The 13,243-nt window shown below is 34.6% G+C and overlaps 1 protein-coding gene across 1 annotated transcript in view; it reads left to right on the plus strand.

The window, feature by feature from the left end:
• The first annotated feature begins 216 nt into the window (after window positions 1-216).
• Window positions 217-13,243, plus strand: part of LOC149940732 (solute carrier family 35 member F3) — a 71,646-nt gene continuing 58,619 nt past the window's right edge. Inside the window, exon 1 of the mRNA XM_090178916.1 lies at window positions 217-765. Coding sequence (XP_090035042.1) covers window positions 252-765 — 514 coding nt within the window. The 5' untranslated portion in view covers window positions 217-251. The remainder of the gene's footprint in view (window positions 766-13,243) is intronic.

The raw sequence follows: 13,243 nt of genomic DNA on the forward strand, positions 1-13,243 counted from the left end.
CGCTTCTGACGGAGATATTTTTCATATTTTTGGCAACGGGCAATGGCGACCTAGAAGACCCCCTACTGGGCTTACGAGGCTCGAGAATATTACCTTATAGTAACGAGAAATATTTGTAGCATTCGTTCCGTGGTTTACGAGTGTCGCGAGTGAAATGTGTTCGAATTATTGGTTCTCCCAGAATCATTCCTGGCATAAACCGAAGCGTCACGCGAATCTTATAAAAGGAGTTAAGTGACCGCCGCTCGAAAATGGTGACTTCCATCAGCGAGGACATATCGGGTCAAACTCACCATCAGCATTCGGTGCACCACAACCAGAACAGCGGCGGCAGCGCCCGGCCCAAGTTGTCGTACCTGAGGTCTTTGTCCAAGCCGCGTCCTCCGCCGGCCGTCGTCATAACGGATGACTCGGAAGCCTACCCAGACAATGGCGGCGGCGGGGTCAACCCTTCCGTTTTCGACGTTCTCTTTTCTCGACCTTTCGGCTCACCGAGCGCCAACAATCGTGGGGGCAACGCGGCGGGCGACCATCCTCCGGTTCTGGGCTCTCCCGGAAACTCGACGGCCGTGGTCGCCGTCCCGTCTTCCGCTTCCACCGCCTTCAACAACAGCGCCAGTTGCGAACTGTTTTCGTCTCCGTGCGGCAAGGCCAACGGCGTTTGTTCCGGTTCCCCACTGCGGCATCTTGGAAGGAGCTTCTCCAGGGACAGTTCCGCGGCTCTTCACGGAGCCGCCTCTTTCGCGACCGACCATTCCTTCGACGGTGAGTCCTTTTTATCCCACCTCGTACCGTCTTCCCGTCTTTCTCCATCTTTATCTCCATTTTTGTCTACCGTATATTCCTATCGTGAAGCTTATTTCATTGCAACCACCAGGCCTGACCGCAACTAGAGCCCGGATTTCGCCAAACAAGGTCTCCGATAAAGTATAGCTATCTCCAGTATAGTAACGGCTCTCTTGGGACCCGTAATTTATATTTTACAGGCGGCCCTGCAAATAACATCACCTCGTAAAACCGTCTTAGTTCTAATTAATCTATCTCGTTACGACCATTATCTATTATTGTATTATCTTTCACGAGGGGTCGGACATTTGCCTGTTTTGTGTACGGGATTTTGGATTTTTTGAAAATCCATGATTTTTTGTTGTGGATTTGTCATTTTTTTCCAAATTTTGTACGGGATTTGGCCGAATGACCGACCCCTCGATCTATCATCATTATATCGCACGCTAAAAGAGCTCAAGAATTAAGCAAAAATATGCCGAAATTAAGTAAAAATCAATTTAGTAGAGTAATGAGCATAACCGAGTTTAAATCAATGTATGTACATATATTGCTTATTATTTTAAATCCTAGTGTATGACATATTCCAAATTCTGAGTTCCTTTATTCTCCAACATTGTATTTATTTTACAACATTTTATTTATTTAACATTTTATATATTCAACATTTTATTTATTTAACATTTTATTTATTTAACATTTATTTACCATTTTATTTATTTAACATTTTATTTATTTAGGATTTTATTTATTTAACCCTTTATTTATTTAACCTTTTATTTATTTAATCTTTTATTTATTTAACCTTTTATATATTTAACATTTTATATATTTAACATTTTATATATTTAACATTTTATATATTTAACATTTTATATATTTAACATTTTATATATTTAACATTTTATATATTTAACATTTTATATATTTAACATTTTATATATTTAACATTTTATATATTTAACATTTTATATATTTAACATTTTATTTATTTAACATTTTATTTATTTAATATTTTATATATTTAACATTTTATATATTTAACATTTTATATATTTAACATTTTATATATTTAACATTTTATATATTTGACATTTTATATATTTAACCTTTTATATATTTAACCTTTTATTTATTTAACCTTTTATTTATTTAACCTTTTATTTATTTAACCTTTTATCTATTTAACATTTTATTTATTTAACATTTTATTTATTTAACCTTTTATTTATTTAACCTTTTATCTATTTAACATTTTATTTATTTAACATTTTATTTATTTAACATTTTATTTATTTAACATTTTATTTATTTAACGTTTTATTTATTTAACATTTTATTTATTTAACATTTTATTTATTTAACATTTTATTTATTTAACAATTTATTTATTTAACGTTTTATTTATTTAACGTTTTATTTATTTAACGTTTTATTTATTTAACGTTTTATTTATTTAACGTTTTATTTATTTACCCTTTTATTTATTTAACGTTTTATTTATAAAACGTTTTATTTATTTAACCTTTTATTTATTTAACGTTTTATTTATTTAACGTTTTATTTATTAAACGTTTTATATATTTAACCTTTTATTTATTTAACATTTAATTTATTTAACGTTTTATTTATTTAACATTTAATTTATTTAACGTTTTATTTATTTAACATTTTATTTATTTAACATTTTATTTATTTAACATTTTATTTATTTAACGTTTTATTTATTTAACATTTTATTTATTTAACGTTTTATTTATTTAACGTTTTATTTATTTAACGTTTTATTTATTTAACATTTTATTTATTTAACATTTTATTTATTTAACATTTTATTTATTTAACATTTGTTTATTTAACATTTTATTTAAAAAAGTGAGATTTTTTCTTTACACCAAATTTTCCTATACACCGAACTTTCCTTACAGAGAATTCCTTACACCAAACTTTCCTACACCGAATTTGTTTACACCGAACTTACCTAGACCCTTCAAAACAGTTTATTTAATTCTTTTAAATTTTTTATTTAATAATTTTTAGGTCCTTATTTATTTATATATTGCCAGGTTTTTAAGTCCTTATTTTTTATCTGATATTAAAACTGTTTATAATAAGTGTTTGTGTGTAGTCTTCGTAACAAGTCCAACTAAGGGCTACTAGCCAATATTATTAGTATTATTATTTAAGATGATCTTTAAAGATAACGCTATTACATACGAATGAAAAAAAAAAACGTTTCCGGCATCAGTTCATCGAAGAGAGAAAGAATTCTGTTTCCCGAATATGTTTTTATTTTTTGCGCTGTTTCGAAAAAGTGGGGGGATAATGGAAATATTCGAGCGAAATATTTAGGATTTTTGTTCGTACAAACTTCTCACTCTATAGTCTCCAGCATGTCTCCAGTCAATTGCTTCTGTCGTGATATTCCATTTCATATAGCAGACGAAAGATCATACAGGGAAATCCATATTTGTAACCATCGAAAACCAAAATTCCGAAAACTTAAATTTAATATTTTTGATTCCCGCAAATTGAAATTGATATTTTTGATTCCCGAAAATCGAAATTGATAATTTTGATTCCCGAAAACCGAAATTGATTTTTTGATTCCCGAAAACCGAAATTGATATTTTTGATCCCCAAAAACCGAAATTGATATTTTTGATTCCCGTAACCGAAATTGATATTTTTGATTCCCGAAAACCGAAATTGATATTTTTGATTCCCGTAACCGAAATTGATATTTTTGATTCCCGAAAACCGAAATTGATATTTTTGATTCCCGTAACCGAAATTGATATTTTTGATTCCCGAAAACCGAAATTGATATTTTTGATTCCCGTAACCGAAATTGATATTTTTGATTCCCGAAAACCGAAATTGATATTTTTGATTCCCGAAAACCGAAATTGATATTTTTGATTCCCGAAAACCGAAATTGATATTTTTGATCCCCAAAAACCGAAACCGATAATTTTGATCCCCGAAAACTGAAATTTTACCTACGATAACTAATACAGAAAATTCCCTTTATAAAAGATGTTCCATTTCGCCAAAGAAACTGATAATTTGGACCTATTTAAAGCGTTTATTTTAACGGCAAAACAAATAAACAGCCTTTGTAATAACTGCAAATCTGATTTCAGACTTCGAGAAACTGGCTGGCACGGTCATTTATTAAATCGTCTGGAAGGTTTCTCTGACGTGGTTGACCTTTCGAAAATCGATACGTTCGGGCTTAAATATTTCTTTTCCTATATCGAAAACAAAAGACTATAGCCATTTCATCCCCCTTTTTCTTCGCCTCCCCCCAGACTCGCGAATATTAACTTAATATTAGGGATCGCCAAAGAGCCGCGATCCTAAAAGTGAAACCGTACAAAAGACAGCCAATCGCGAATTCGCTTCTTAGTTTCAATATTTCGTTTTACCTTTCTCTCCCACTCTTCTACTCTCGGAGAGTATTTTGCCCAGTGCCGTCTTTCCCATTGGGCAAATAGGGCACTGCCCTAGGGCCCCAAGATTCTGGAGGGCCCCATTTTCAACTTTTGTAAGGCAAATTATTAAAATTATTTAACTATCTAAAACATGTCTTTTCGTGATATTTTTTATTTGAACCAATATTTGTAAATTAGGGCAACGATGAGCTTCGCATTGGAGGTTAAGAAATTGTCTGGAATTATTAGGGGCCCCGCTTATCACTTTGCCCTGGGGCCCCCAATCATCTAAAGACGGCCCTGATTTTGCCCGAAAGATAAGAGCGGAAGCTACAACGTTGAGACAGAGTTGCTCAACTGGCGCTCGCTCTCGATCGACTTCTCCATTAATATCCTATTTCAGCCTCCATTTATTTATAAGGCGCTCGTGCGAATTTCTTTCATCCGCCCACTCCGCTGGCTATTCCCGCTTGGAAGATGAGTATAGTCTTGAGGGCCCGGAAATGGTCTCGCCGAAATATTTTATCAATATTCCCAGTTACGCCCAGCTTTTTCTAATAGTCTTATCAAATATTGGACATTTTTATTCCCAATATTAACTTCGTTTCGAGCCAAAGAACCTGGACGCTGATATTTTTTTTAACAAAACACGACTGGAAACGCGGTATTACGGAAGTTTTTTAGTGGGAAATATTTTTATTTTGGACTTGGAAAGATAAAAATATTATCACCTCCGTAATCGTAAGAAATTGTAATTTTTAAATTTTGATCCTACTTCTTAATTTATATTGGAATTATTTTTTTAAGTAAACCAAAGTAAAACAATTAAATATCAAAATATAATCGGGAAAATAAAAAATTTAAACATATATTATTTTTTAAGGGTTTTTATTTTGGACTAGTCTAGAGGTTTAATTTTACTTTGGGATTCGCCAAATTTAATTTGGCGAACAATATTAGGCTAATCATGGAATAAAAACCTTTTTTTTTTCGGAGAAATACGGAATATTTTCCGGAAAAAAGGCTTCACTAATTTTACACGGAACATTTTCCGATTCACATCTATCCAATCTCATTATTTTTCATTCGTAAATAAATGCAGGGACAAAAGTGTTTCTCAAAGTTCGAGAACCTTATTTTGTACCATTTAAACATTTTCTTTTGTGTACTGACTGGCCAACAACATGTTTTGCGAAAGTGAACAAAATGCGCAATTCGCGTTCGGATTTCAAAAGCGGATTTACGCACGACACCGTGAATCGGTGACTGAAGTTTTTAAGTTTCGAATCACTCGTTGCTGGGGCTTATTTTCTGAAGTGGGTGTCGGGTTAATGTCTCGCTTTCGACGATTCATCGGGATTTTTGTCAAAGCTTTAGTCGGATCTGAAGGCGTTCAAAATAGTTTGCGAGTTTGTCGAACTCTTTGGCTCCTTTAATTTTTCGGTGAATATTGATCAGTGAAAGAATAACCTATGTTCTTAAGTAACCTAATAAGAATAAGTATGACACTTCCTATTGTTTTAACGCTCAATTTCTAATCGAACCTTATTTCGACACTGACAAATAATCAACTAGGCAAATACTCAAGGCACCACCTTAGGCCAAAGTCATCTAGCGACTTTTAAAGCCATTAATTCAGGTTGCCGGGTTACAATGCGTAGGAGGGTGGTGGCAAGCCCTTCATGTCACGCGAGCCAACAGCTCCCTACACTAACTATTACCGTTAACCTCTACACTTTTTTATGGAAAGGCGAAACCGAATAACTCGGGGGAAAACCTCTTTAACCAGTGGGGAGTGGTTCCGAGTTTTCCCCAAACCTGAGTAGTATATTATCGTCCTTTGTAGTCTAGTATTTAGACACTAGGGTGCTCTGTGCTGAGAAAATAAATTGGGCAACAATTTTTGCTAATGGTCGTATTTGCTATTTTAGACAGTAAAATTGGGCTAAATTCGTTAACTTTCCACCCATAAATTAAAAATAATGTCCAACGCGTACGGATATTTTTAGAGCAAAGATAATTACAATCGCAATTACCTTTGTTCGTACCCGGTTAAAGAGTAAAAATAAAACCGCAAACTTTTCGAAAGTGTATTTCTTTATCGTTCGTACACACACTCCAACCTGGCGTCCGAAGAAGGTAAGATAGAGGGATGGGAAGAGGGAGGGAGGTGATGGCCGCTTCTATATCGAAGTCACGCAACGGGTGTAGACCCCTTTCTAAATCTCTCGTCTTCACAACAGGCCTTCCGCCGCCGAACGGTACACTCCCGCCGACCTCGCCCTACTTAATCCTGCAGCCTCTCTTGGGTCGGCGCTGCCTCGAGTCCCTTCTTCTCGGCACGTTGAGGGAGAGAGCGATCCGTGTTCGGCCTCTTTTCGATTATAAGCCGATATTCGTCCATTTTTCTGTACTTCTAATTTTCTCGCGGGATTTATAAGGGCTCGGCTTAAACTCGAATATCGCGAAAAAGTCTGAAGCCCTTCTTTAGACGAGTTTCCTCCTTTCCCTCTACACGCGCCTTCTTTTTAGGGCCACGGATCGAACTTTCTCTCAGGTAGGCGTCGATTTCTCCGGGGAATACGATATTGGGTTTATCCCCGGGATGGATGGCCCGGATCACGATAGCAAATCGACAGAGTTCACTCACCCGAACGGAGTCCGTAGCTCCGCTGTTTGCTCTCTCGTTACTTTCTTATTGAATTAGATTAGATAGTTTTCATCGAAGGTATGATCAATTTCAATTTATTTCTCCAGCCGAATGATGATTTTCTTGTAGAATAACCGCGTGAAAATTGTACGAATTGACCCGAAATTTTTTTTTTAAACTTAACCGAGATGTTTTATAACGCAGGGTATTTTCAAATAGCGCTTTCAACCGGTTTTCATAGATCAGATTACGCATTTACGTTCAGATATTAACAGATCAGTTTATTTGGGTCAGAATGCAAACCAGATAGTTTTAACTCGAAACGTATCTGAATTCAAATATCTCTCAGTTATTTTTATATAATTCCTTTTTAAATATTCATTAAGAGTTATTTTAATTTGATTTCTACAAGATTATATACGTAATAAACTTATCAAACTAAATCTGGTGAGAATAATGATAGCAGATCAGATAATGAAGATTAAAAATTGCAAAAACCACTTCTTGTACAATAAAAAGTTTATTTAAATCTTTAAAAATATTTTGACCTGACGAAGCCCCGAAAGGTGGCGAAACTAGTCGTCTGAATTTTAAAGATTTGAAAAAAATTTTAAAGATTTAAATAAACTTTTTATTGTACAAGAAGTGGTTTTTGCAATTTTTAATCTTCATTGTTTTATGTAAAAGTGCCGTAAGTTACTTCTAATAAGATCAGATATTGTATCAGATACAGTTTGAAATCAGACTGCTGGATGGGGGAATAGATAAGATTAATTTGATTGGACTAACTAATTATCTTTGGGTATCTGAAAGCACTATTTCTACAGGTCAGGGAAATCAGGGAATATGAAAATAGCCCTAAATAGTCATGGAATTTCAATTTATGTTGAAATATTGGTGAAGGTAATTTCACTACCGTGCTGTAATAATTGTGCGTTTTTTAATTTAAATATATAAAGATGAAAAATGTCTAGTTATGGCCTTAACAAAGGTAATTCATACATCTCTTAGCAAAATACATGACATATATTTCTAAAATTATTACATCTGGAAAATGTGGTAGTGTAGTTTTTACATTTTACTTTATTAGAGGCAGGTTTCATTTTTATGGCGTCAATGGAAACTTATTTAGAAATGTTTTATAAACTAATGATAATACTTACCTTTTTTGTAAGAAAAACATGTTTTGTAACATACTGTTTGGAATTTTATAATTATTTAATTTTTTAGTTCAGACATTTTTCGTTTTCTGTTTTTCTCATTTGCATTTCTTAGAGTGTACAAATACCAATATGAAAAAAAAATCAAATATTTGTTTTCTGGGTACGTTAAAGGGAATATAACCCGCAAAGCAATCTTTACGGAACACCCCTTCAATTTTCTAATTTTCCCTGTACAGTGGCGATAAACAGTTTTAAAGCCAAAGGCAAGAGCGGCCAGAGCTGCAAACGTTGGTGTTCCACACCAAATACCTGAGGTTATATTCCCTTTAAATACTAAATCAAATATTAAAATCGTCGAATATTTCGTTCGAATATTTTTCAATGGAATGGCAGGTTCCGTTAATTAATACTTTGACGTATTTATTTTTACAGTTTTAGTTTTACTTCGATGTTTTAGCAAATTTTAAAAGACGTCCAAAAACTCTAATTTAGCCAATAGGAGACCAAACAGCTGACTGAGCTGCACCACACCAAGAATCATTCAGTTTGCCAAACTATTTGAAATACCAAATATTTTTTACCCCAGCTTAAGAATATTCGACTATTTGACCAGGAAATTTGGAGTATATTCCAAATCGAATATTCGATTCGTTGACACTGGTAGCATATTTAGGCAATAGGGGGCTCTGTGCTGAACATTACGCATTCACTCAAAATTTTGCTAATTGCCATTAATTATTATTATTATTAATGAGTGCTTTTCGACCGCTGGTTCATTGTGCAAGCCCAAACCGTAAGACTTAAAAAGTCCAATATCCGACGCAAAACTTAGAATCCGTTTGGCCGGCATGTTATAGAAATCAGAGCTTTCCAACTGATGCATACCAAGATGCTCGAACCTTTTGAAAAGTACAAAAGATAAAGTTTCCTCCACAACCTGGCAAGCCCTACAGATTTAATCATCTTTGATTCCAATCAAGTAAAGATGTCTGTTAAGTAGGTCGTGGCCTGTTAGTAGACCAACGACCAACGTAATATTGGCTCTTTTGCTCTGCATAGAGGGGCCCGAGATAAACTCTTTAGCCTGCCTTTGCGCTAATTGCCATACCAGAAGTAAATTACTTCTGGCCATACTTATATAACTATGTTACTTATGATACTGCGCTTTGTTATTCAGTTTGCATAAAGATCAAATTTATTTAATCAAATTTAATGTTAAATATTCGATATCGTAGGTTGATTATTTTCAATTTATTGTAGATTTTAAACTAAAATTTTCGTTTTCTGTTTTTCTCATTTGCATTTCTTAGAGTGTACAAATACCAATATGAAAAAAAAATCAAATATTTGTTTTCTGGGTACGTTAAAGGGAATATAACCCGCAAAGCAATCTTTACGGAACACCCCTTCAATTTTCTAATTTTCCCTGTACAGTGGCGACAAACAGTTTTAAAGCCAAAGGCAAGAGCGGCCAGAGCTGCAAACGTTGGTGTTCCACACCAAATACCTGAGGTTATATTCCCTTTAAATACTAAATCAAATATTAAAATCGTCGAATATTTCGTTCGAATATTTTTCAATGGAATGGCAGGTTCCGTTAATTAATACTTTGACGTATTTATTTTTACAGTTTTAGTTTTACTTCGATGTTTTAGCAAATTTTAAAAGACGTCCAAAAACTCTAATTTAGCCAATAGGAGACCAAACAGCTGACTGAGCTGCACCACACCAAGAATCATTCAGTTTGCCAAACTATTTGAAATACCAAATATTTTTTACCCCAGCTTAAGAATATTCGACTATTTGACCAGGAAATTTGGAGTATATTCCAAATCGAATATTCGATTCGTTGACACTGGTAGCATATTTAGGCAATAGGGGGCTCTGTGCTGAACATTACGCATTCACTCAAAATTTTGCTAATTGCCATTAATTATTATTATTATTAATGAGTGCTTTTCGACCGCTGGTTCATTGTGCAAGCCCAAACCGTAAGACTTAAAAAGTCCAATATCCGACGCAAAACTTAGAATCCGTTTGGCCGGCATGTTATAGAAATCAGAGCTTTCCAACTGATGCATACCAAGATGCTCGAACCTTTTGAAAAGTACAAAAGATAAAGTTTCCTCCACAACCTGGCAAGCCCTACAGATTTAATCATCTTTGATTCCAATCAAGTAAAGATGTCTGTTAAGTAGGTCGTGGCCTGTTAGTAGACCAACGACCAACGTAATATTGGCTCTTTTGCTCTGCATAGAGGGGCCCGAGATAAACTCTTTAGCCTGCCTTTGCGCTAATTGCCATACCAGAAGTAAATTACTTCTGGCCATACTTATATAACTATGTTACTTATGATACTGCGCTTTGTTATTCAGTTTGCATAAAGATCAAATTTATTTAATCAAATTTAATGTTAAATATTCGATATCGTAGGTTGATTATTTTCAATTTATTGTAGATTTTAAACTAAAATTTTAATACCTCAATCTCTCGAACCGTATGCGAAACCACTATTCAGTACGCCATCTGTCTAAATGTAACCGAAACACTGTAGTATAACAGTACTCCATTACTCTAAACACGGGACCAGTATATTATTTTTAAAGATCTCGCTTTGTATCGCGAAAATTTGGGATATTTTAACTAAATTATAATTGTTTGTTATACGCGGCTCGTAAAGTCACCGTGGTAATGGGTTAATTCGGGGAACATTTTAGTCACATTCTCGTCTTGATGGTGTACTTAAAAACCAAATACTGAACTTCCAAATGCCCCAAAATGGCAGTCGTTAAAATGATGACATCCGAAAAGATTTCTTCTGAATTCGCGGAATCGCCCGAGGAAGAACGTTTATTCATATTTTCCGCGAAGTACCGAATGAAGTGTGTTTTTCCATTTATTTTCAACAATATGGATTGCCAACATTTTTACCAAAAAGGCGGGAACTAAAAGTATCCCTCGGGTTGATTGGCTCGTTTTTTAATTTGACAATAACTTAAATTATAGTAATTTTTAACAATATATTTTATATAGGATATATAATTTAGTCCAATAAGTAGTATAAGTTGTCTAATTTTAATACTCTACTATGGTTCTCTGACGACGTTATTGTTTCGCTATTTTGAATTTTAACTTCCTGAGCCATTAATAGATGGCACCACGCTCTGCAGTAAAGTCGAGTAAAAACGTAGACTGCTTTTACAATACTGCCTAGCTAGCTTGACGGAACGCTGGTGAAGCCTTAGGGCGTTAAATTAAATTTACGAAGGACTTTCAATTTAATCTTTTCCACAATTTAACTACATAGAAAGATAAGGTAACGCCTACAACGTCCACCATTTCTCCAAGACGTCGCCGCCGCCCAAAAATTTTAATTGGCGCGCCGAACTTTTTTACCGCCGATTTTATTAAATCCTGATTAACATAAAAATTTACATAATTTTTTTTTGTAACCCGTATTTTTTTGTAATTTTGAAAATCATGAATTAATTTTAAAATTTAACTTCATAAAAGTGTTATACATATACCTTAAACGCCAAAGCGCTCCGCCGAATAAATTTTGGTTTAAAGCAGCGTTCAGACTATGTGAAAATATTACGTTAGCATCGGTCGTGTCGTTTCGGTTATGTTGGTCGCGTCGGTTCGTTCATTTCACTGTTCAGAAAGGAACCAACCTTGCGCGGAGATTAACATAAAAGGTGATTGTTCATCCAATCAGAGCTCAGTAAAGACGGCGGAAAAATTTAGATAATTTTTTATCCACCTCTGATTGGTTATAGTATTTCGATGGTTCTAAAGGTTGCCACTACCTAGAGTCAGCGCTGATGAGGCATAAGGTTAATTGTCTGCTATGAACGTTTTGAGCTTTAAACCGAGACGGAATCTAGGCAGTCCTCAACGAAATAAAAAATGTAAACGACACGCGCGAAAATTTAAAGTCTCGGTTGAGAAGTCTGAACGGTGTAAGAAATCGAAAGAACCGACACGATCGACGCAAACGTAATATTTTCACATAATCTGAACGCTGCTTAACGTCGAAGTAATTTAAAAATCTGCGCCCGGCTCTACTCGCCGCCGCCGACTAAAATTTGACGACGTCGAGAACTATTCTACACGGTCGTTTATCTTGTAAAAAGCCTTAAAAAATTTCAATATTGGAGAAATTATTAAAATTCGAGGTGACGGGGAAAATGAGTAAATCAATTTCACGGAAGAAAGATTTTCAAGTCATTTCTTCCGTGTTTATTAATTTTCAGAGATTGAAATCGCCTTTAAGCTTTCGTGCAGAATTTAATCGCGCAGAAACACTTTTCCTTAGTTGGCATTTCGCGAGGAACCCGAATTGGGCTTGACCTTTATTACGGCCAATGGCTAGCTTGACCGTAGGCTTGTAGGCCAACTTTAGATCAAAGAAACTACACGGTTGTGAAATTTGAACAAGTGACCGATCAGGACCCATCAAACCATTGAAATGGCTCGCCAAGTTAACCCTAAAATATTAACGTTTACCAATTTATTAAACAAAAACGCGTTATAGAGTGTTGTCATCTGATACGATTTTGAAAACTTGTAACGTCACAGCTGTAGTGTTAATAGTGGCCGCCATGACAGTTACCGTTTTTTATCAATAGGCAAATTACAATGGTGACGTCACAGGGTTTCAGACGACAACACTCTATAAGGAGAATACGCTTCCATGTAAACCTATAGAAGAAAATTTAAGTGGCCAGTTTGATAATGAAGTTTACTTCTCATTTTCGGCACTTTTGCCCAAACACTGTATCGCGTTGTCGGATTCTCCCCTTCACTCGAAAATGAAACAAGCATAACTAAAGAATATCATTTCATCTTCACAAGTTGTTCAAAACCAAAATCAGATATTTTTTGAGTTTGGTTTGTTATTAAGTCCTAAGATTTGATTTGGGGCCCCTTACTTTAAATTAGGTATACGCCCCTTACATAACTCAAGTATTCCGTGACTGTTTTAAGCGGTCCTAGCTGAATTTTAGTAGCACCTTCATTTATTTATATTATATAAGATTTCAAAAGTGCCCATCATTTGGTTGGGAGCACAATATTTTAAATAAGCGCACAAAATTGGGTTTTGGCTAATATCTCCGTTTTTATTGTTTTTTCGGCTAAAAACCCAATTACGACAATTAAAGCCCGGTTATTGTCTATATAAAAGGTTCTATGGAATATTTCGG

The sequence above is a fragment of the Leiobunum rupestre genome, chromosome 6 (assembly GCF_980474605.1).
Source record: "Leiobunum rupestre chromosome 6, qqLeiRupe1.1.hap1, whole genome shotgun sequence".
In the NCBI taxonomy this organism is placed as follows: Eukaryota; Metazoa; Arthropoda; class Arachnida; order Opiliones; family Sclerosomatidae; genus Leiobunum; species Leiobunum rupestre.